Source organism: Aquarana catesbeiana, linkage group LG05 (assembly GCF_042186555.1).
Source record: "Aquarana catesbeiana isolate 2022-GZ linkage group LG05, ASM4218655v1, whole genome shotgun sequence".
NCBI classification, from domain to species: Eukaryota; Metazoa; Chordata; class Amphibia; order Anura; family Ranidae; genus Aquarana; species Aquarana catesbeiana.
In genome coordinates this window covers 453,658,779-453,684,577 of record NC_133328.1, presented here as the reverse complement: position 1 = coordinate 453,684,577, position 25,799 = coordinate 453,658,779, and the positions used below count along the sequence as shown (strand labels likewise).

Sequence of the window (25,799 nt, the reverse complement as noted above, 5' to 3'; positions counted from 1 at the left end):
CTATTCCTTCAATGCATTTATCCCCAGTAAAGGCTTAGTCATGAGGGTCACACAAGTGGAACTTCACTCTCCCATTCAACATTGATTTTTTTTTTTTAATTCTCATGCTGCTAGCATTATTAAATAAATAGTAAAGTATATCATTTTTAATGGTGTTAAACTTTTTTCACATTTCTAAAGTTACTTCCAGGGTTCTTGCCCAGGCAAATGTCGAAGGATTCTTCAGGAGGGGAGGGAAGGAGGAGGGGTTTCTCAGCTAAGCACACTCTCCTGCATGCATGCCTGGGCTAATGGCAGATGCAGGAAGTAAATGCTACATGAAACATTCACCCTTACTCAAGATGGCAACGACCATAAATGCTAGGGGGTGTTTTTCAAAGTGATTTCTCAACAAAATAAAGCATATAGACATGGATGGATGGGTAAATTTGCTTTGAATAATAAAAATAAATTAAATAGTGTTTTTCATTTGTGGTGCTCAGATGCAGTGAAGATCTGCTTTAAGTATCTATTGGGGCAAAATGCATAGGAGTGGGATTGGGTCTGACAATATGTTATGTGCACAGTCTGTTTACATGAGTTTGCATTACTTCCAATAAAGCTTGTAAAACAATGAAAGTGCAGTCTACTGGGGGATAGCTAGAATTTGCTGGATTACTGCACAGATCTGGAGGAATTACCCAAAGGACAGTAAGATTTAAAGTGGTTGTAAACCTGAAAAAACTAAAACAAATTACAAAGAACACACTACCTTATTCAGCAAAGCAGGACAAGCAATCTGTCCTCAGTCTGGCTGGGAAAGAAGCCGGTGTCTTGTCAAATACAGTCCCCTATCATATAGTGTCCGCCCTGTACTGCGCAGGCGCAGTACGGAGGACAAACGAGACGCCGAAAGTCTCCGAAGTTTAACAGCTGATCATCAGCTGTACACGGCGCCTGCGCTTTTATTCTCACCCTATGTCCAGGTTCATTCCCTACTATCCAAGTGGACATAGAGTGAGAATAAATAGTTGCCGAGCGCAGCGAGGCCGTGCCCGAAGCGCGGCGAGCGAAGCGAGCCCGCGAGGGGCCCTCTTACACAGCCATCGCTAACAAGTGCCGAAGTGCCGTGTACAGCTGATGGTCAGCTGATCAACTTCGGACACTTTCGGCATCTCCTTCTGCTCCGTACTGCGCAAGCGCTGCGCCTGCGCAGTACGGAGCGGACACTATCCGATAGGAGGACAGTATATGTCAGAACACCGGCACTCATCTGCAATCTTCCTTGTTTTCCCTCAGTGAAAAAATCATTCACAGGTAAACAAAAGGTGTCACCACACCCCCCTTTCTTGTGATTGACAGACTAAATAATTAGACAAATGCACAAACACGAGAAGTGGCCGTGTCTCCCCCCACCGCGTCCACAGATCTCTCTTCCCAACTCCTCCTGCTGCCCCTGGGAGTGGCTGTTCTGTGCCTCAGTCTGCAGAGCTGGAGGGGCTCTGTGACACTGGAGTCCGGTGACATCGCGACTCCCCTCCCAAGCACTGGGCTATCGACACACCGACTGAATCGGACAGGTTCTGCAGGCTATTAATGAACATCAAAGTGATATAGAAAAGGTAACAATAATGCGATCTAATACATTATGGTACTGATTATGTAGAGATAGTGGTCTTTCAGATATATGGAACATGGGGTTTACAACCACTTATAGAATACACATGGCTCTTATAAAACATTTAAACTAAATTAGTTCACCCTGGATTTCAACTTTAAGACTCCAATAAAAAACAGAAAAAAAAAAACACTGATGTGTTGGCAAAATCTCATGACTCTAGCATGTGCTTGTTGCAGCAAGTATTAAGTTGGTGAAACTGATGAGTCAGCATAAACCAAAATCCCTTGACTGGCATTTTGTTGACCATCAAGGAAGGTTAAAGAAAAAAAAAATCAAGGCAAAATTGGTCCCATCAAGTACTTGGCAAATATAAAATTGAAACAGAGCATGTGGGGAATTATACATATGTGTCTATATGAATTATACTACTAGCTCCCCATTAGTGAACTTGTATTGTAGGTCATAAAAGGATGACTGAATTTGATTGACAAAGACTTGGATACTTGGGAAGATTTCCTCTACTGCAGTTTACCTCCAATATGCTTTTAATCAATACGACATGTTTATGGAAATGTGAACATTCCAGAAAATATTTCCACTCTAATATGGGTCATAAGCAACTGCTTTATGAAAGGTCTTATACTTTAGTATATACTTTTTTATACTTTTAGGCCATGATCATAAAACGCAGCTCGTTGCTTAAGGTCCAACTAAAATAAACATTCAGCTAGTAGCCATAAACAAGGGGGAAATGTGCTTTATTAACTATAAGGACAGACAACGAGAAAACCCACTCACACTGCCAACACGGAAATCAGTAGCGCCTGTTAGCGCAATACTGTGCTGAAGTATGTGCCAAAAGGTTATGTTAACAGTAGAAAAATGTCTTCTGTGGGTGATAAACATGTGTAATTTAACTAGCCATTTAACTGCTGTGGCAGACGGCAGATCTGTATCTTACATAGTTAGGTTTGGGAAAAAAACCAAACATGAATCCACGTAGGTCAACCAATCTACAATTGCTTTGCTGAGCACATAGGAAAAGCAACCTAGGCAGCTGCTTCAAAAGCCAATTAGGATGATAAAAAAAAAAAAAAAAAAAAAAAAAAAAAAGCTTGCTTCGATTAGAGGTTGGCAAAGTTGCTAGCAATTGTCTGACAGATGCCTGGCGGTTTGAGCCAAAAGTCACAGAGCGCCTGTGTATGACTGCTACCCCTGGGGTATGCCAGTACCAACAGAAAGCACTGCTAATTGAAGGGGATGCTAGGGCCTGGTGCATGACTGTGTAGCTTAAAAGGCATGATGGAATGAAAAAAAAATGGATGAATACGGAGATCTTCTGGGGTGTACAGAAAAGGCGGGAAGAAAAAAAAAACAGCTGATGGCATTTCTGTCAATTTGCACATCTCTGTTGGAATGCCAGTGCGAACTCCACAGCTACTCCATCCTACCTGTATGAGAAAAAAAACTTTTCTGGGAGGAAAATACTGAGCACTATTCAGTAGGCCACACTGCAGACTTCTCAACAGTGCAAGGACCCCAACCTACAGATACTATGAAGGTGAAAGCACCAAGTTTTTTTAAAAACTGTAGCTGCCCAGGGGTCTTCTTAATACTTTTTTTGCTCAAAGCCCATTCATATCAGTCCATTGTAGTAAAATTAGCATTTTTATTGTGCATTTTTGGAGCACACCTACCATGAAGCTATGCACTGCGGTGCCATTCATTTTCAAACACATCCCAACAAAGCATTTAAATTGTGGTGTGCCATCAACGCATAAATATGATACATTTATGCATTGCAGTGCACTGCATTAAAAAAAGTTGCATGAGGCATGTCCAATTTTAGTGCAATGCAGAGCTTTGGCAGTCCATGAAAAGTTAATGGACTGTTCAATGCACATTAAAATTAAAGATCATTACCCCAATTGACTGTGTTGCTTTAATGTGCAGTGAAGCATAACATGGATTGTGTTAGAAGAAAGGTAACTGCATGTCCGATTTTCTTGCATTAGGGGCCTATTCAAAATGAATGGGCTGCTTTAATATGATGCATGTTAACAGAACACAACAATGAAGCGGTATGAATGGGCCCCTATTCCAAGTAGTCTTAGCAAAACCAATAAAACAGCAACTTAGATGCTGTACTGTGAAAAAGAATTCTAATTTTTTTAAAAACATACAAAATTAATTAACTTGTACACAGATGCTCTTTACAAACTGATACATGTATGGAAATCAAATGAAAAACATTTCTAGAAAAAGGCCATCACATGCTCTCGGTACTGCTAGTTTACACACAGGGGCTTCTTGAATACAAGCAACAAGGTGCTAGGTACAACTGTAAGCCACAAAAAACAGAATTAGTGTTTATTGTGCACACCCTTGTACCATCCCTAATATCTTTCTTTTATAGAGAAAAAAACTTTATTCTATAAAAAAAAGAAAGAAAAAAAAAAAAAAACGCAATGGATTCTGCACAAATTTGCAAAATTTTTTTGGAAGCTGTAAAATGACATATGTGAACCATAACACAATAAAAATAAAATATCAAAATAAGTCTGGTTCATGGAAATGAAGAGATTCAAAAGATTCACAGCAATCAAGCAACAGACTAAAGACACATGAGACAAAATTATCTTCAAAAGCATTCACAGACTATAAAAACACCCACAAGAACAGAAAGACTTCGCTTTGGTCATATTTTAAAATGAAAAACTTATACATGTAGCACTTGTCTAGGACTGGAAAGACACACAGACAAGAAAATACATTAAAAATAAATATTAATGCAATATTGCAAAACCTCCTTTTTCAGAGGAGAATAGGAAAATATGTTGCATACAAAGCAGCCAACATACAACCCAATTTATTTACTTTTACATGGGGCATAAACTGGCCAGGCTGTTGTAGAGATTTGCAAAAACAGCATTTTAATACCGTAGAGCTGGCTGTACCCTACACCCTAACCTGTAAGAGATTAGGATGTAAAATTATCTGTTGAAAGTCTCTAGCTTGAGTAAAAAACTATACTTAGATTTTAAAGCTCCATTGTTAAGACTCTGCATTGTGAACATCCAGTATACTTTCCTTGCTGCTAACTACCTGTCAACTCCAACAACTTTAGAGGGAAAATGTATAACTGAACTCAAGGTATGATCTTCATTGCATATTTATAATGGTCCTGCTTGGACCATATCTCATAGCTGAGGGACCACTGTGGAAGCTGGAAATCACTGTAGTAGTGGGCACTACCACAGTGATTGGCACAATCTTTCGGCTCCTTGAACATAGTCCTCCGAGACAGTGACCTCAACGCCCCTCCTCTCTACCTTGTCTAATCAGAGAACATGTTGTAGGCACTGAAAATTATAAAGGCTTCTGTGAATGGTGGGAGTGCTGTGCGAGCGACTCCACCCACAACAGTCCATCAGGTATGAGCTATGTATACTTTACACTGGTCCAAGCCAAGTATGCAATTAAGATCATATCTAGAGTTCTGTTTTAATGCACCAACAGAAACATCCGCAGGTACATTGGAAGTAAGGTCTGGTTGTTCTCAACAGATGAGGTTTAACAGTACATTCAAGATGCAATAAAAAACTCTTCAGCCTAAACTACATGTAGGTAGGGTCAAACCTTTGCTATTCCAAGCCTTGCACACTAAAGCACAGAGCTCCAACGATGGCAGCACAGACATATCTAACCCTTTACACATGTGCATAACCTCTATGGTCGGTGTAGATTGATATTACAATCCAGAAAAAGTCTTTACAACTTTTGGTATAATAATGTAAAACAAAACAAAAAAAACAAAACAAAAAAAAACACACAAAAATACATAATTGTACCATTTTATCCGTACAAAAAAAAAAAAAGTAGCAGCTTGTTAGGAACATGATGACCCCAAAGCTCCTGAGATGGCTTAAGACATCAGACAGACTGTATCCATTTGAAAGCAACCACCATACCCCAGAATGAGGTCTGCACCAGTCACAGCACCCGGGCTGTTTTTGGGGTGTTAGAAGACACCCACACAAGCACCATATATGTGAAGTCAGGGAGAATAGATTTTCCAACAGAGAAAAACTCCCAATACAAGGGCAGAAGCCAACCCAACTGGAATGAGAAAAGGTTTCCAGAATAACCACCTTTTTCTTTTTAGCTCCACTTCAGTCATCTTCTGCCTCATCTGCTGCACTTTTTGTGCAGTGTTGGCTTTTCTAATATCTCGCACCCTTTTCCGAAGTGTACTGCAAAATTATAAGAAGAAAAAAAAAAATTACATATTTTAGCATAACTTTAGCACAGTATACAACCCACATTAACTAGACTGAATTGACAAAAAGCAACATATATTTTCTACACGGATTATCTATATCACAACTTCACCAGTAAGGCCCCTTTCACACTGGGGCGGTGGGGGCGTCGGCGGTAAAATGGCACTACCGTCATTTTAGCGGCGGTATTCGCCCACTAGCGGTGCGGTTTTAACCCCCGCTGGCGGCCGAAAAAGGGTTAAAACCGATCACATAGCGCCGCTACAGCGGCGGTATAGCCGCGCTGCCCCATTGATTTCAATGGGCAGGAGCGGTTTAGGAGCGGTGAATACACTGCTCCAAAGATGCTGTTTGCAGGAGTTTTTTTTCTCTCCTGCCAGTGCACCGCTTCAGTGTGAAAACCCTTGGGCTTTCACACTGGAGAAACAGTAGCGGCAGTTTTAGGTCGGTTTGCAGGCGCTATTTTTAGCGCAATAGCGCCAGCAAACCGCCCCAGTGTGAAAGGGGCCTAATTGAAAAAGATCACTTTATCATCGCCATTTTTGAAAGAAATGATGAATCATATCAATATTAAGAAGGGATGCTATGTAAATTTTTTTTGGAGCTGCTTCTTCTATCAATCTTTAGTAGCTAGTACTAGGCTTATAAGCAGGTGTGATGGTACTAACATACATGTGATAATGTTTATGGGTATCAGCAATCAAGTCCAACTGATGGAATTTTCAGTCAACTGCAGTTTTCCTTAATATAGGGCCACCAATCAAGCTTCCCAACCATTATCCATATCCTCAACAGGAATCAACATGCATGCTTAATTTAGTCTATGTTAAAGGAAATATATGTAAAGTATACACCTAGCCTTAACCTACAGCATGATGATATTTTCAGTTAAAGTGAAGATTTTTTATCTCAATCTTTTGCCGATCATGTAACGCAAATGAGCGTCGGAAAAGAGGGTAGGCCTTAAAGTGGTTGTAAACCTCAGACATGAAATGTGAACAAAGCATATCTCTATACTATGTATGTGTCTCAATTAAAAGCACTAAGTATCATTTCTGTATGAATCGCTTCAGACAAGTTTTCCTGACACCAAGAGTAAAAAAGTGGCAGGGGAAAGATCTTCAGCGGATTGACAGCCTCAGCAATGTTCCTGTTTGTTGTGCGAAGGGGAGTGTGTTCCTTCCCTCCAATCAGCTCTTAGAGCTCTCCTCACTGAGCTCTGCAGTGTGTAACTTCGTCTCTCCATCCTTTTTTTTTTAATGAACTCTTAGACGAGCTTATAAAATTCAGCACTTTGAATGGATGTAGAGAAGAGAGGACTGCAGATAAAGACGACTGCAGATAGACAGATACAACATATGTAGTAGAATTTTCTCCTCTCTGCATCACCCGAGGATTGTCCCTTCACTGGGTATATGTAAGGGTTTACAACCACTTTAATATCTACATGCTGCACATATGCGTCCATGGCGGCTGAGGTTTCTGTGCTGAGATTGAACACACAGCACAATGGCTAAGCGGTCTACCTATCTGCCCATTGTCTCGGCTCGATTGGATAGATTGATAGCAGCTCAGCCATTGGCTCCCGCTTCTGTCAATCAAATTCAATGACACAGGTGTCGGGGCGGAGTCGGGCATTCTGTATCTATAAATGCAAATGCTGGACTTGGGAGCGGGCTTGTCCTAAGGGGTTTCCCGATGTGGGGATGAGTCGTGAGCGCCGTTGGGGGACTCCAGAAGATGGGGATCGGGGCCACTCTATGCAAAACGAACTGCCCAGTGGAATTATACGTTTGTTATTTAAGAAAGAAAACACGAGGGATTACAACTCCTTTAAGAACTTCTCCTGCTGTGAGGTTAATGGCAATATACATTGGGGTAGACATTACCTTTGAGCATCAGAGTCTGCTTCTTGAGATTTATCATCAGACTGCTCTTCTTCAGTATGGAGACGGTTCCCATTATATCGTTCATCTGTCTGTTTACTGTCCACTTTGTCAGATTGGTCATCTTTGGAAATGTCTGTACACGGATTCTACAAATGAAAACAGTGTAAAATTGGTCAATTGAAAAAAATTAACACTGTGATGGCTACAATTTTTCTCAGGCTATAAATAAGAAAATTAGCGATGTAAAATATAAGGCTAGCAGATTAGGAAAAAAAGTCAAACCTAAGGGTTTAATGAAACATGTATCCCTTAGCACAGATCTATTTCTATCACCATGCAAGTCAATAAATCCAGTATTGATAGGCCTTTGACACCAAGATCTCCAATGGCCTAGTAGACTGTTTCCTATTGTAAACTGAACTGAAATTGGTGGTGACTACTGCCTTATAAAAAGGAGAGAATGGCCCGATCCAGCTATGGTAATACTCTCATGCACGTTGGCACACTCTGGAGCCAGCATGTGATGTCAGCAAGCACAAACTCTACCCTGTGCAAGTTTTGTCCAATGGGACATCATCAGGGTCTGGGCAACCCAATGATGTCCCACTGGATGTAGGGTGGAGTTTGTACATCACACACTTATCGCCTAGAAAAGCGGTCTTGGCTTTGTAAGTTTCCCAGCCAGCATTTATATTTTTTATTTATGGAGATGGTTTCAACAATAAAAGCTATTAATACAGGCGGTCCCCTAGTTACAAACATCCGACTTACAAACAACTCCTACTTACAAACGGAGGGAGACAACAGGAAGTGAGATGAAATCTACCCCTAGGAAGGGAAATTCACTCCTGTAAGAGTTATGGGAAAAAGGTGTCTCCACTGATGCTTTATCAACAATCCTTGTTTCCACAACAACCCAAAATTTTCTAAATCCATAGTCACAGGGACAAAAAGTGAGGTGAAATCTTCTGAACAGGGGCACAGACAGCAAAACAAATGTTACAGGGGTGATAACCCTTCCCTATGCTATCCAAAAAGCTTAAAAATAGCTTCTTTGGCTGGAGATACACTTAAAAAATGTACCTGTTCCGACTTACAAACAGATTCAACTTAAGAACAAACCTAAAGTCCCTATCTTGTTTGTAACCTGGGGACCGCCTGTCCTGCACTTTGAAATCCCTCTTTTTGTCCTGCATGCTTGTTGTGGCACTGAGCAGTAATAAGGCTAGGATGCGACTGAAGGGCTGCTGTGCGAGAGGGGTTGTGGGTAAAAAAAAAAAAAAAAAAATCTCTTTGCCTGCTTGCAGACACCTCATTGGTGGAGTAGGACTACCATGGCATTGAGGCAGGGAGAACCTAGGGTTTCCCCTATAAATTAAACCATACCTCCTTTATACACAATATCAGTAATCAGGTGTAAGGGCAGCATTTGTAACAGCTAACAAACCAACAGGGAATTATATATACACATTTTCTTAAATTTGAGGAAAAAAAATGCACACCTCAGCTAGCTAGTCTTAAGCCCCATACACACGATCAGATTTTCTCTCTGATAGTCTTCACCTGGGTGAGTAAACATTACACTAGGGCAGGAAGCGTGATAAGCCAGCCATACATGGATCAAAATTTAGCCGGTTCAACCCACTGGTTGAAAGGGGGAAAAAAAAAAAAAAAAAAAAAAAAAAATTTTTTTTAAATTTATAATGTATGGCCTTGCCTTACATTTTTTTTTTACCAGGACAAAAGAAAGTTAAAAATCCTTAAAACAAACAAATGCAGTAACCATATCCAAGAATCAACTATGTTAATAGAAAGACCACTGAAGCTTTTCTTTTGAACAAAAAGCAGTGATGTCACACCTGTATAAGCGCTCGATCAGAAGCCATACAAGTGAGATTTTCTTGCTGTTTAAGTTGCTTTTAAATGTGGTTTTAATGCTATGCACTACAGTACTGCCTTATTTTCTCTGTGCATGAGGTTTGCAGCACAACTACCATTCAGTGTGCATATTGCTGGGAGAAATAGGGGAGGATTGTGACCGTCTCTTTAGGTTATATCTCTGTAGGCTGGTCGAGAAGGAGTGGCTGTAGGAGATTGGTGGGCTTGGATGTGTGCTTTACATATAGATTTCTGCTGTGCAATTCACTTACTGGTGTGGTGTGTGACCATACACAGTAAGGTTATCAGTGGTGGACGAGGGCTTCCAAGTGAAGTGTCCTTTCAGCACTTGGACTTGCATAATGTCTGAATAAACGTTTATAGAGTTTTGTTTTGTATTTTTTAATTATCACTTGATAATTGATGAATTCTGAATAGTACAGCACTGCAGATGCAGGTACTAGTTCATGATAATGGCACTGCATGAATTTATTTGAGCTGATATATTCTATTGAACTTTAACCACTTGAGCTCTGGAAGATTTCACCTCCTTCATAACCTGGCCATTTTTTGCTATTCGGCACTGCGCTGCTTTAACGGGCAATTGCGCGGTCATGCAACTTTGTACGCAAATAACATTTTTATAATTTTTTCACACAAATAAGAGCTTTCTTTTGGTGGTATTTGATTACCACTGGGTTTAATCACCACTAGGCTAATGGCACCCTCCTTAGCCTATGCAAGCAAAATGACGTGCATGTACGTGATTTCGCCTGTAGGTGCCACCCAGCTGAAGTAAAATGTACTGCGGCTGATCGGCAAGTGGTTAAGCACAGTTATTTTGTAAATATTTATTACATAATGATTATAATTATTTAATTGTACAAAAAATTCAATACACACAGAAACAGAATAATTTGCCATTTGTTTTTAGGGCTTGTTCGCCAGAACATGGCACGAGAAACCCTTGTTAAAATGCACTGGGTGTGTGATCCGCTGCGGATGACAGTGTATTGCTAACAACCGCTAACACACATCGCATTTCCCTGCACATGGTACCGCAGTGCATTTTTGAAAAGTAGTGCGCATACTACTTCTGGTGTGCTGCAGTACGATTTCAGCCCATTCAAATGAATAGGCTAAAAGTCGCACCACACTAAAATCGGACAGAAATCACACAGGAATGTAGACCGCATTCCTGTGTGATTCGGTCCTAAGGGCACAATCACTGCCATCTACCTTCAGATAGCTTTTTTAGAGTTTTTCTAGCACTTCTGTTAGTTGCCTTTTTATCACTTAGTATGGACTAGGAATTAAATTTGACAAAAATCATGATGCAGAGAACAGGATATTGTAAGCATATGCCAGGTAGGAAATGCTATTAACAGAGCAGCCCACCCCAGAACAAGAGGTGACAAATAATCCTAGTAATCTAGGAAAGCATAAAAATGATGTACATACCTGTTGGCTTGAATTTCCCATTATCATTTTTGTTCCCTCGATTACAGCCATATAGGAAAATCTCAGTTGACCAGGTGTCTGAATTAGTCCCATTCGGTATCGCCTCATATCCAATAGCACTTGTTTAATGTCAACAGTGGAGGGTTCTTTCCTTTTCTCAATCTGACAGGGGAAGAAAAGGAATTTTAATATGGTCACATTTATGGAAGCCCCTACATAAACTTACAGGATGCGCTTAAAGGCTTTTGCATACTAACACACAACAGACCATACCTTTATATTAAAATCTAAAATAAAATTATAATCTTTACAGTTTGTTATAAGTAAATGGCATCAATTTATTAAAAACATATCCAAGCCAAAATTTTGCTTTTCATTTTAAATAGACTAGTAGGCTATAGACAGGCTATATACCTACCAATTCTGTTTTTGTTTTTAACAAACATTTTGTTCAAGCCTTCTTGCATCATTGTTCTGTCTTTATACTTCCCGATTTCTAAACAATCAATCTATTGACTACTACTCAGCATCAATCACAGTATTTAAAATGAACAAACCACAGAAGCTAAATAATGGTAATAACTGCATTTAAATACTGGACTCAACCTTAAAGCTTAGGTAACCAGCACCTTAATGATTATTATACTTGTCAAAGACTTAAGGTATAACTAAAAGGAAAAACTTTTTTTTTCTGGATGGAGTGGAAAGGGATTAGAATGCCTTTTTTATTGCGGTTTGTGCCCGTTAGGGAGATTCACCCTCTCCATTTGTCCTGTTTACAGTTATCATCATCTAAGCGAAAGTAAAAGAAAATCCCAAATATCAGATTGTCCCCAAAACAGTCATAAAGGGGAAATCTTCCAATGGTGACAACAAGGGAAATAAATGGGAAATAAAAAAAAAAAAAAAAAAACTGACAGGGTGTATTACTCTTACTCCCCCCCCCCCCCCCCTTATTTTATTAAAAAAAAAAAGTTTTGCCTTTAATTCACCTTTATGTACTTCAGGAGTTTAAAAAAAAAAAAAAAAAAAAAAATCTACTGCAAGGGTTAGATACCCGTTAAAGTGGAGGGCCACCCTAAAAAAAAAAAAAAAAAAAAAAATTGCACCAAAAATCTTTTAAAAATGTAAAAAAAAAAAAAAAAGTGAAAAAAAATTTTACTTACCCGTGAAACCCTTGTTGCTAAGCAGACTTCCTAATCTGCCTCTTCCTATTTCGCCGCGTGTCCTCCTCGGTGAGCAGCCCCGTTGCCTTCTAGGAAGTGTGTGTGTTCCCAGAAAAACACTGGGCCATTCACAGAGCGCTCGCGCCACTCGCGCGTGCGCAGTAGGAAACTGGCAGTGAAGCCGCAAGGCTCCACTGCCTGTTTCCCTTACTTAGGATGGCGGTGCCGGGACCCGAGAGCCGAGGGACAGGTCGGCCTCGGGCGGCCGACATCACGGGCACCCAGGACAGGTAAGTCTACTTATTTAAAGTCAGCAGCTAGTGTTTGTAGCTGCTGACTTTAAAAAAAAAAAAAAAATGATCCTGGTCGGAATCCCACTTTAAGTCCAGGATGCATAAATCAGGTGTAAATACCTTATTCTGCACTCTAGCATGGTCCGTTTAGTGCTGCAAATGGTTCATCGCAGCCCGCAATGAAGCTGGGACTTGTGCTTGTTACACTCCAGCCTCCTTTGTGTACAATTAAGGTGTCCCTATATTATATGGGATACAAGCGGAGGTTCTGGCAGAGGAGGAAAGCACTAGAGCTGTGGTGCAATTAAGTATTACACGCTGTACTGTAAGAGACCTTTCACACTAAAAAGCGTGGCTGCATTAGCGGTAAAACGCTGCTATTTTTAGGGACGCTTTTCACCAAAGAAAGGGTTAAATGCAACCAAAAAGCGCAGCTGCCGAAGCGCTTTGCAGGTGCTTCGGCAGCAGTGCCCATTAATTTCAATGGGCAGGGGCAGTGGAGGAGTGGTGTATACACCACTCCAAAGATGCTGCTTGCAGGACCTTTTTTAACTTCCTGCAAGCGCACCGCTCCAGTGTGAAATCACTTAGGCTTTCACACTGGGGCTGCAGGGGAGGTGTTGTCAGGCGTTTTTTTTTTTTTAGCCCTTTAGCGCCTGAAAAACAACCATTTAACCCTTGTGGTGCATGGGAGCCGCAGCAGCAAGACTGGACTTTTTTTTAATTCTTTTAAAGCGCTGTCATTAATAGTCCAAGTTATGGGCCACAAACTGAACTTCAGTCTGAAAGAAAAAGGTAAACTTTGCTTAAAGTTTCTTGGTGAACTGGGAACAAGAAACAATAGCGGTACTTAAAAGTGCCTTGCAAAAGTATTGGCTTTTTTTCGTGTTTTGTTGCCTCACAACCAGGAGTTAACATGGATTGTTTGAGGATTTGCATCATTTTATTTACAGAACATGCCCACAACTTTGAAGATTTTTTTTTTTTATTGTGAACCAAACAAATAGGACAACAGAACAGAAAAAGTCAATGTGCATAACTATTCACCCCCCTGAAGTCAATACTTTGCAGAGCCACCTTTTGCGGCTATCGCAGCTTCAAGTCACTGGGATATCTGTCCATTCCTCCTTGCAAAACTGCTCCAGCTCCTTCAAGTTGGGTGGTTTGCACTTGTGAACAGCAATCTTTAAGTCTGACCACAGATTTTCTATTGGATTGAGGTCTGGGCTTTGACTAGGCCATTCCGACACATTTACATGTTTCCCCTTAAACCACTCAAGTGTTGCTTTAGCAGTGTGTTTGGGGTCATTGTCCTGCTGGAAGGTGAACCTCCATCCTCAAATCACACACAGAGTGGTACAGGTTTTGCTCAAAAATATCCCTGTATTTAGCACCATCCATCTTTCCCTCAACTCTGACCAGTTTCCCAGTCCCGACTGCTGAAAAACATCCCCACAGCATGATGCTGCCACCACCATGTTTCACTGTGGGGATGGTGTTCTTTGGGTGATGTGATATGTTGGATTTGCACCAGACATAGCGTTTTCTTTGATGGCCAAAAAGTAAAATTTTAGTCTCAGACCAGAGTATCTTCCTCTATACATTTTTAGATTTTCCCACATGCCTTTCCGCAAACTCAAAATGTGCTTTTTTGCTGAAAGTAATGGCTTTCTTTTGGCCACTCTGCCATAAAGCCCAACTCTATGGAGCGTACGGCTTATTGTCGTCCTATGTACAGATACTCCAGCCTCTGCTGTGGAACTCTGCAGGGTTACCTTAGGTCTCTGTGCTGCCTCTCCGATTAATGCCCTCCTTGCCCGGTCCGTGAGTTTTGGTGTGCGGACGTCTCTTGGCAGGTTTGCTGTTGTGCCATGTTCTTTCCATTTGATTATGATAGATTTGATGGAGTTCCTATGGATCATCAAAGATTTCAACTTTTTTTATAAACCTAACCCTGAATTGTGACCTTACTTGTTTGGAGAGTTCCTTGGTCTTCATGGAAGTGTTTGGTTAGTGGTGCCTCTTGCTTAGGTGTTGCGGCCTCTGGGGTCTTTCAAAAAGGTGTGTATATGTAATGACAGATCATGTGACACTTAGATTGCACACAGGTGGACATCATTTCACTAATTATGTGACTTCTGAAGGTAATTGGTTGCACCAGAGCTTTTCATGGGCTTCATAACAAAGGGGGTGAATACATATGCACATGCCAATTATCAGTTTTTATTTCTGAAAAATAATTTTATGTAAATATTTTTCTAATTTTACTTCCCCAAATTAGACTAGACTATTGTGTTCTGATCCATCACGTATAATTCAGATTAAAAAGAAACATTGAACTAACGGCTGTAATGTAAGAAAATAGGTAAAAAGCCACGGGGGGGTGAAAACTTTTGCAAGGCACTGTAGGTGATCTTAGAGGACTTTAGCCTCCAGTCTGTATTACCTGTGTAGGGTACGTACAGGATGCCTGAATTAAATGTGTAAAAAAAAAATGACATATACATACACACACACACACACACACACCACTTCAGCTCCGGAAGGTCTTACCCCCTTTCACGACCAGGCCATTTTTTGCTTTTTGGAACTGTGTTATTTTAACTGACAATTGTGGGGTCATGCAACGCTGTAACCAAATTAAATTTATATAATTTTTTTCCCACACAAATAGAGCTTTCTTTTAGTAATATTTGATCGCCTGGCTTTTTTCTATTATTTGCGCTACAAAAACAAAAAAAGAATTTTGAAAAAAAAAAAAAAAAAATCAATATTTTTTTACTTTCTGCTATAAAACATATCAAATAAATTTTTTTCGAAAAAAAAAATATTCTTCAAAAATGTAGGCCAACATGTATTCTGCTACATATTTTTAGTAATATAAATCCAAGTGTATATTAGTTTGCGCAAAAGTTAGTGTCTACAAACTATGGTATATATATATATATATATATATATATATATATATATATATATATATATATATATATATATATAAACAACCAGCGTTGTGTGTACTGTGAGGTGCTTTTACTAAGGAATGTGCTGATTTTTATTTTAAACTAAATCTGGCACATCCCCACTGACAGGACAGTGCTCTGTATGGTTTACATTGACAGAGCTGTGTCTTATCTGTCTCCTCGCTGATCAGCAAGTGCCAGCGGTCAATCATTTACCAGCACTCGCTAATAGGCTTGTGCTGTGACTAATCACAGCACAGCTGGCAGGGTGGGCATGTGCCCTCTACCTGGAAGGGCTGGATCACATTAGATAGGTGATCCGACACAGGAGAGGCGCTCTGCTGCCGTACTCCTATGCTGTACTAAGGCAGTCAGCAAACGGATATACTGCAGCTTACCAGTCCTAAAATGAGGTGGCTGAATTTGTTTTCTTTATATATTTGTTTTTTATTTCTTTGTTCCTGGGTGTCAACGCACCTCCACCCCATCTATGGAGGGCATCACAGCTGCCACTCAAGCTGCACTTGAAATGTTTCTGCCTTTTTTTGCATGGGGAAGGGAAAAGAAGTTAAAACATGTGTTACCCCAACACTTCATATTCCTGATATATGGCTGCTGTATGAGAAAGTAACCTGTTCTCTTTGTATTGCTTCCTTTTTTGTGAAATCTCGGTGTTCCTGCCAGTCCCTCTGCTTTCCTATAAAAAAAACTGACCACACTAAGTAACAGAGCACATCATGGTCTATTTTCTAGCTGTGCTGGGAACTCAGTATATTCTTAATGATCAGACATCTACTGACACGCCCGCGCTGAACAGCCATTCACTGGGATGCTGCTGCTTCTCCTCCACCCAGCTCTTATGCAGCTGAGAACAGAGCGAATGTGATCATTCACAATAATTTAAAAAAAATGTATTTAGATGTTTTTGTTTTTTTTTTTTATATCTAAAAACAAAAATGTTTTGCCTTATATTTTTATTTGAAACTGAATGTGTTTTGCAAGGTGATCGTTCACTATTTTCCAGTCTGGAAGATGATAAATAATGCAGCCTCCACATCTTAGGACAAGTACACTGCATTTTATTTCTTGGGTTTACTTATCCTTTAAAAACAGGGTACCTAGAAAAAAAGTACTTAGTGCAAGGGAGAAGGGGATTTAACATAACAAAGGATACACTATTTACACATACAAATCTGGATAAACATTATACTGTGTTTACACTTTAAGGCCCCTTTCACCCGATCGAGCCACCCATTGAACATTATAGGGAGGCGGATGTCAGTGGATATGTGCCTGCAACACCTGCCTGGCATCCAATAAAATCCACTGAAAGCAGACGGATGGCGATACATTAGCCATCCGTCCAGTGGGTCAGATAAAAACAAACAGACAGGCTGTCCATTTTCATTCAATCTCCCCATAGAGGAGAGCAGGACTCCGACAGGTCCGTCTCTGCACAGTGAGCAGAGATGGACCTGTATCCGCCTGCTCAGCAGGGATCAATGGAGTGATCCCCGCTGAGCTAGTGGAATCGGTCAAAACGGATCCGCCCGTATGAAAAGGGGCCTAAGAAACAAAACCAAAGTCTAATTCCTAGTACACGATGAGAAAATCGGATGAAAGATACAGATTTCGGAGTTATTGTCTATTAATCTGAGCATTTGTACACAGCTTCTGAGAGCTGACCATGACAGTTCATGCGAAAATATCCAAAAGGACAAGCATGAAAATTCTCGTACGCTATCAGAACAAATGATTTTCATGTAATTAGTAATGTATCTGTACGAATAAAAAAGGGAGACCAAGAATATGCATGCTCGGAAACTAAATACATTATAATACATCACTTCCGACGTATTCTGTCGCACGAGAATTTTCTGAACTTTAGTAACCTATTGGTTTTCGATATGAGACTAGCATGCAAAACAAAATTTAAAAAAATAATGGACAATCATTCATTCGATATTCTTATGTGTACATGGCTTAAGCAATTGTTTTTGGAAAGAACATACACATGTACAGTACTGTGAAAGCGTTTTAGGTGTGTGTGAAAACATGCTGTAAACCAAGAAAGCTTTCAGAAATAGAAGTGTTAATTGTCAATTAAAAAAAATAAGTGAATGAATAGAACAATACAAATCAAAATTTGGTGTGACCGCTCTTGCCATTCCACCATGAAGACCACTTCTGGCCAGACCTCTCCGGACAGTAGATGGGCATACCTGGGTCCCACCATTTTCCACCAGTTCTGGGCTGATGGCACTACTGGACATTTTCCAATGTCTAAGGGTAGTAAGCACGATGTGTCTTTTCATCTGCTGCATTGTTTCCTTGGCCAACCAACATCTACGGTTCCCAAATGATACTGGTTGCTATATGCTCATGAAACTAAAGACATGAAAACGGTCTTTCACAACTGCATCTCAGTAACAGTTTGGCTGTTTCTCACCCAGTTTTAAGCCTTCTACACAGCGGTTTCTGTTTCAGTTAATGACTATTTCAACCTGCATATGAAATGGATCAGAATTGGCACCTGCTTGGTATAATTGGTTAATCATACACCCGACTAATCCTACAAAATCCATGACTTTGTGCAAGTGTACAAAGTGTGCAAGTGTAAGAACTTGAAGCTGGTGTAAAGCCAAATAGTAAGCACACCAAACAATGATTTTTAGATTTATTTTTTTCTGTTCGCTCACTTTGTTTATTTTTATCAATTTACACAAAACTATTAAAATACAAATTTTTGAAAGCATTCTTACTTTACAGCATCTCTTCACAACTGACCAAAACTTTTGCACAGTGAGAAAGACACCCATGATAATAGCAGCATCTTGCATAAATAGTCTATTCAGTCATTTATATTTTCTGATCCCCCACTACTCAAAAAAGCATACCTGGAATATTTATGAGTAGGTATTTACTGGATCAATAAGAATTAGCATTGCACATTCCACATTTCTACCGCATACCAGTATTTAAAAATGCTGCAAACTTTATTGACACAGATCATTTCAGAGAGAGTTTTTCCATTTTTGGGCATAGACATGCTTAAAATGCATACATAGGCAGAAAAAAAAATGAAATGGATTTTACAAGTATAACATTAAACGTCTACAAATCTTACCAGTACAAGACAGGTATCAACCAAAGAAAAGGTCCCAGAACGCCCAATCCCTGCACTGCAGTGTACAACGGAGGGTCCATAATTAGGATCCAGGGAACCAGAGTTCCGGACTTCAATCAAGAAATTTAGAAATGAGGCTGGGGACTCTGGAACACCAAAATCTGGCCACGTGGTATAATGAAAATGGAATATTTCTCTGGATTCTGCTGTCTGAAGAACAAAAAGGAAAAAAATGTTAACCCGCCTCAAGAAAAAAGGAATTATAGTAGCACAGGTTGTATAGTGTTTTTCACTGTGCTTTACAAAATAAAAGGAGGACAGTACGGTTACATTACAATTCAATACAAGAGGGATCACAGGATCCTGCTTGTAAGAAGAAAAGAAAAAGAAAAAGAAAAAGAAAAAGAAAAAGAAAAAGAAAAAGAAAAAGAAAAAGAAAAAGGATGAGCTGATGGAGAAAGTAAAAAGTACAGTTTATTATTAAGTGGAGGCGGGATAGGCTTTCCTGAAGAGATGACAGACATCTTGGTTTGAGGATGCAACAGATCATCTTGTCCAAAAGAAAGACTGGACATGCCCCACCCTGCAAGGATGTGCTGTTGCAAAGTTCTTAAAGGGGTTGTAAACCCTCAAGGTTTTTCACCTTAATGCATTCTATACATTAAGGTGAAAAACCTCCTGTGTTGCAGCTCTCCCACAGAGACCCCCCCTTTACTTACCTGAACTCGGTCTTTCCAGCGACAGGGACGATCACACCAGCTCAAGCCGGTGTCTCGGGTCCTGATTGGATAGATTCATAGCGGCGCAGCCATTGGCTCCCGCTGCTATCAATCAAATCCAATGACATGAGAACACCCAAAATAAGAAAAAAAAAAATATAGGTATTTCGATATCAGATTTTTCTGGGGAAAGGGGCGATAGACATTTTAAAACCCCAGCAATTAGATGAAACAAGAAGTTTCACTAGTTATAAAGCCTAGCATTAGAGAAAAACTGAGTTAGTCTTATCGGTAACTCATGCTGCCAATAGTTTCTTTAAAAGGCGGTCCCTCGGGTCCCTGGTAAGTCATCCAAGAGAACCGAAGGCCGGAATCTGAAAGACATAAAAACAAAAACACAATCCCACAAGGTTAAACATGAGGGTGGGATCATGCTGCCCTGGAAGACTACTGGAAACAGAGTTACCGGTAAGACCAACTCATTTCTTTCCCCAGTCATCTTCCAGGTCAGCCCTTGAGAGGATAACCAAGTACTCACCAGACTAAGGTGGAACAACAGCTTGAACGACTTTCCTACCAAAAGCCTGGTCCTGACTGGATATCAGATCAAGTCTGTAATGTTGAAAAAAAAGGTAAAGAATTTTGAGCAAGCTGCTGCCCTGCAAATTTGCTCCGGGGTGGCTCCCACCTTCTCCGCTCATAAGGCCGCTGAAGCCCTTGTTCGAATGAGCCCCTAGATCTTTTGGCAGTGTTACTTGCATAACTCCGTAGCATTCTAGTATAGCTGACTTGATCCATCTGTGTAGCGTTTTCTTGGACACTTGTTTACCTTTTTGTTTTCTAGCGTACAGGACAAAGAGCGTCTGATGCTCTGAACTCATTGGTGCTTCAAGGTACTGAAGCAGGCATCTTCTAACATCTAGAAGGCTTAGTTTTTGCTCTTTACTATAAGCCGGGGAACTACAAAATGAAGGTAGTATTATATCCTGGGATTTGTGAAACGTTGACGTCACTTTAGGTGTAAATCCCGGATCTGTTTGAAGAATGATTCTGTCATCGTAAAATTTTGAGAAAAGGCTCCGACAGAGAGCCTAGAGTTCTCCTATCCTACGTGCTGTAGTGATAGCCTCGAGGAAGACAGTTTTAAATGTCAGCAAGCATTAAAGATGTTTCTTGTAGAGGCTTAAAAGGGGCTTTTGATAATCCCCCTCAGTACCACCGATAAATCCCATGTGGGACATTTTTGTGTCTTGGGTGGTCTGTACTGAGCCATGCTCTGCAAAAACGAGAGACCAACGGGTCTTCTTGAAGTGTCTCTTCTAGATACACTGAAAGCGCTGCTATCTGAACCTTTAACGTACTGAGCGCTAGACCTTTATCATCAGCACCCTGCTGTAGGAATTCTAAGATAGTCGGTTTATCCATCATGTCTGTTATTCTCAGCGCACTAGCTGTTAAATTTTTCCAGGTCTTTCTGTAGATGGCCCTGGTGTTCGGCTTCCTGACACTCAGAAGCGTCGGCCACCACTTGATCTGAGAGTCTTTTCGATCTCAGGATGTCTTCTCAGTAACCAAGCCGCCCATCTTAAGCTTTCTTGTTTTAGGCCTGTTAGGGGTCCCTGACAAGTCAGGTCGTCACGGCGAGGAAGTAGCCAAGGCTCTTCTGCTGAGAGACTGAGGAGCTGAGAGAACCGGGCCAGTATGGTGCTATCAGTATTAGTTTTGTCTGCTCCTGTAACGAGTATTTTCTTCACTCGAGTAATCAGATAGACCTGGGGGGAGGCATAGCACATTTTGAAATCCCACGGTTTTATAGTGCGTCTATCCCCAGTGGCCAGTCTCACGGATTTAGAGAGTAGAAATGCTTCACCTTGGTGTTTTTCCAGGATGCAAAGAGATCTATTTTTGGCATTGCCAGGAGGCTGTAATTTCCCAGTGCAATTCCCATTCCTCTTGAGAGATCTCTTGGCGACTGAGGAAGTCTGCCACTTGATTGTTTTTCCCCCTCTAGGTGGACCACTTCCAGCGACAGTAGATTTCCTTCTGCCCATCGACAGATTTGGTTGGAGATGTGGATTAAGGAGGGGCTTCTCGTGCCCCCCTATTTGTTCACATAGGCTACTGCCGTGGCGTTGTCCTACAGAACAAGGGTGTGCTGACTTCTTAGCTGGTCTTGGAAGTGTTCTATGACTTTGGATATTGCCAGGAGGTCCCTCCAGTTCTAAGACATCTGTGCTTTTTCCAGGAACCACTTCCCCTGAGCAAGCTGTCCTGCTAGGTGGGCTCCCAATCCACAACTGTTCGTCCGTGGTCAACTTCCGTGAGCTTGGGAAAAAGACATGCCAGACCCCGGTTTAGATTTGTGTGGTCCCTCCACCACCAGAGCAATCTTTACACAGAGGTTGGAAGGAAAGTTTGTAGAGGCCTTAGATGATATTTGGCCCATTATACTGCAGGTATCATTGAGGTCATCAGGCCCAGAACTGACATGAGTTCTCTGATGGATATTGGTAGGTTGTTCTGTATAGAGCGCACTCTTGGCAGGGCCTTGAATTTTCTCTTCTGGTCGGGACGTTTTCTGCTCTATGGCGTTGAGCTGATATCCCAGAAACCGTATGTCCTGAGTAGTACACATGTTGGATTTTTCGATGTTTAAAATCTATCCTAATGACTTCAGCAATAGTTGAGCTTCTGCCAGGTCTATCACCAGCTGTACTTTCGATGGTGCCATGAACAGCAGGTCGTCTAGGTAAGGCACTACGGTCATTTTATAGCCCGAAAGGAAGAGCCCTGCTTTGGAAATGATACTCCATTCCCTCTAGCTCCACTGCCAACCTCAGGTATCTCTGGTAATCTTCTCATATGGGAATGTGGAGATAGGAGGAAGGTTGAAGAATGTTCTTGACTGGGAATATCGATTCCATGCGGAATTTCTTGTATTGCATCGCTTGATTCAGGGGTTTTAGATTTATTAGTCGAAACTTCCAGGAAGGTTTTGTGATCACAAAAGCGTGCAAGTAGAAGTCTTCATTTTTCTTCCTCCGAGACTGGAGTAAGGACTTTCTGGTCTACCATCTCCCCCAGTAACAGTGGGAGAGCCGTTGCCTTTCTGGGATCCCTAGGAAGTTTTGTTAATAGAAATCTCTCTGGAGGATGGCAACTCAACTCCAGGGAGGAACCCCTTGCAATGAGGTCTAGGGTAAATTGGTTATGGTCGTCTTCTGTCATTGAGGAAGGTAGCCAGCCTTCCCCCTACTGGCGTTCTGTAGTCATTGTTTTGGGTTTTGGTTAGAAGAGCCAAAGAGGGACATTAATCTTCAGCTTCCCCTTGTGACCAGTCCAGTGGTTCTTGGGAAAATCTTTCTTGCAGGCGTTCTCTTCATCCATGAAAAGACCTTTTTTGTGGCGGTTTATGCTTTTCGGTCGGAAAGGTTTTCTTCCTGTCGGACATCCTTTCTAGGGCTTCGTCCAAGCCTGTGCAGAATAAAAAACCTCTGGAAAATGGGAGGTTACATAGTCTCATCTTGGATGCAGGGTCCCCTGACCAGGTCTTCATCCAAATATCCCATCTGACTGCCACGGCTAGACCTCCTGAACTAACTGCCAGTTTGACGAACTCTGCAGACGCATCCGCTATGTAACCGGCCACCTTGGAGAGAACCAGTAGGGTTTTCAGAATTTCTTCCCTAGGCATACCATTCTTGATATGGTCTTGAAGTTGGGTGAGCCAAAAGTCAAGGTTCCTTGCCATGCAAGTGATAGCAAGCGCAGGCTTCAGACTGGCGACACTCCTTTCCCAGGCTCTTTTCAAGATAATGTCACCTCTCTTCTCCATACAATCCTTTAGCTGCCCCATGTCTTCAAAGGCCAATGAGTACTTCTTGGAGACTTTAGATAATGGAGCATCAAACTTGGGATTCTTATTCCATACTAACTGTGGGTCGTCATCAAAAGGAAACCGCTTCTTGTGGCTAGCTGCAAAGAAGGGCTTCTTTTCCGGGTCTGCCCATTCATTCTTCACGACATCCGACATCACCTGATGGACTGGGAATACCTTGCACTTTTTCTTCTTGAGACCCTGGTACATTAAATCAGATTTTGATGGAAGTTATTTTTCTTCCTCTATTTCCAAGGTTTCCAAGTCAGTCCTCTACATCTTCTGGGGACAATTCGTATTTGGGGTCCCTTTTGTCTTCTCCCCCATCTTCCTGCTCCAAATCTGAGCAGTCGTTGGCCATTTTGCTAACCGCGCCGCTACCCGCTCTTTCCCTCACTGTCTCCTGAGTGGGCTTTGGGTCTTTTGGTGGTTTAACCTGCCAGAAGACAAACACACAAGAGACAGAAGCACACTCCACCACACCATGAATACAGTGCACACACGGTGACACTAGTAACCTCCTTCTGTGCCCCAGCTAGCTAGTGACCACCACCACTTAGCTGCTGTCCCACTATACTGGACACCTCCAGGTGTCTACCTGTGTCCTGCAGGTGCCTTCACCTCATGGAGCTTGGGCAGATAGGTCACCCTCCTCTTGCATCCTGGTACTGTCCTGTGGCATCCATGCCATCTCCTGCAGCCTTTCCACGTGTGATGGCACCAGCAGGCCATCCGACCTCGCTGCATCTTTAAGTGGTCAGACCAGTTCCCCAGCCTGCATCGATGGCGTCATCCCCCCCTGGAAATTACGTGCTGTGTCTTCTGGGTCAAGCTAGCCTCTGGGCGTGGGTACACCCCTGCTTTTAACAGACGGTTAGACAGGTTAATTTGGTTGGTCAGCAGACTGGTTGGTGAGAAGCTATTGAATTGTTTTTGTCTTACATGTATATGGCCCTCCATGTGCTCCTTGCTGTGAAGGCCAGTTATAGGTGGGGGCAGTGGTCAGTTTTTTGTTACTGTTCGTATATATGGTCCGGGGACACACTGGGCACCTTCGCTGCCATTGTGCTCTTGCTGGGTGTCCAGTGTGCTCCTGTTCCTTTAAGGGGGCCTGGGCTGCCTCCAGGCTCACCTGCCCCACATCTATCCATTCCAGGCATGTACTTGCACTGTGGAGACACTTATAAATTTGTAGTGTTAGGACTGCAAGCAACACAGGGTGCCGTGATGAGGCCTTGCAGCTTTCACATGCATTTGCAAATGTGTGCTAACTGAACCCCTGCTTTTAACAGACGGTTAGACAGGTTAATTTGGTTGATCAGCAGACTGGTTGGTGAGCTGAGCTATAGAATAATTTTTGTCTTAGACGCCGCTACCCGCCTGAGCTCGCCAAGGAGACGCCGCATCTCTCCATGCCTGGGCCCAGAGGGAGCATGGATCCAGCACACCTCCCGCCGACTGCCAAGGAGGGTTGCCTGCGGCCATTATCCCGACCTCCTTCAACTAGAAAATGGTAAGGGTGCACTCATCCCCGCAGTCCAGAGGCTTCTGCTGCCTCCTCCCTGCTGCAGCCTGAGACCCCGGCCCCAGCCCAGCCTTTGACAGATGGAGACTCTGGCAGCCCTCAGGCAACATACCTCCTCCAGATGGAGGAAACACCAAGACTGACCAGGGACCTGAGGGACTGCCTTTTAAAGAAACTATTTGCAATGTGTTTCCTGTTTGGAGGGAGGAACTCCATCTCTCAAGGGCTGACCTGGAAGAGGACTGGGGGAAAAATACCTCTGCTAAGAGGATCACTAGAAGATGAATGACATAATGACCTCAATAGCACCCACTTTGTATCAACTGCTTGTATGACAGTTTGTACACCTGACATCAGGCTTTGTAAGAGTTTTTTCAGTCATAATTATCCTGGATACTCATACTTGTCATAGTTCTTTATATTCTGATTGTGTGAAGATCATTAAATACATAAATCGAAATTGAATCAGAAGCCCAAGGATTGTGGGATATGTAGCTTCTTCACAGGAAGTATCAGTTCTTAAACTACAGACAGAAGTCATGCATTAACCTTTGCAGTGCCATTCCTCATGTTTGAGCATAAATACAAACTCCTGACAAAAAGATTTACCCTACTATAGGCCACGCCTACAGGCCAACAAATGACGCCATGAAAGTACATAATCAATGCACATCTTGTGCAGGTAGGAAGGTTTATAATGCCTTTAAGGGCTCTCTTTCACACAGAAGGACCAAATTGGGTATGCCTGTCAGATTTTTAGGTGGAACTGATCGAACCCTCCATTGCCCTCTTTGAAGCGGCGGATGTCAGTTTACACCCGACATCCATTCTGCTAAAAAGAGACGGATGGGAGTTCCATTCCCCATACGCCTAGCAGATGGAATCGGATAACAGTCAGATGTAAAACGGAAAGGTGGTCCATCCACAGCCAATGGCCCATAGGAGGAAAGTAGACTGTCCATGTCCACTCTGCATAAGCGGAGCAGACCTATCATCCGCCTGCCTAGCGGGGATCAACAAACAG

The 25,799-nt window shown here is 41.9% G+C and overlaps 1 protein-coding gene across 3 annotated transcripts in view; it reads right to left on the bottom strand.

Annotated features, from left to right (window-relative positions):
• Window positions 1-25,799, bottom strand: part of PTPN2 (protein tyrosine phosphatase non-receptor type 2) — a 123,603-nt gene that overhangs the window by 8,579 nt on the left and 89,225 nt on the right. For 2 of the 3 annotated variants that reach the window (XM_073631297.1, XM_073631298.1), the window contains 4 exons: window positions 18,655-18,864; window positions 11,109-11,270; window positions 7,770-7,915; window positions 5,752-5,853 (listed from right to left, as the gene is read on the bottom strand). In XM_073631297.1, the coding sequence (XP_073487398.1) occupies window positions 5,752-5,853; window positions 7,770-7,915; window positions 11,109-11,270; window positions 18,655-18,864 (620 nt within the window). Of the gene's footprint in view, window positions 1-5,642; window positions 5,854-7,769; window positions 7,916-11,108; window positions 11,271-18,654; window positions 18,865-25,799 lie in introns of those variants that run through there. The other variant, XM_073631296.1, reaches the window with a different exon arrangement.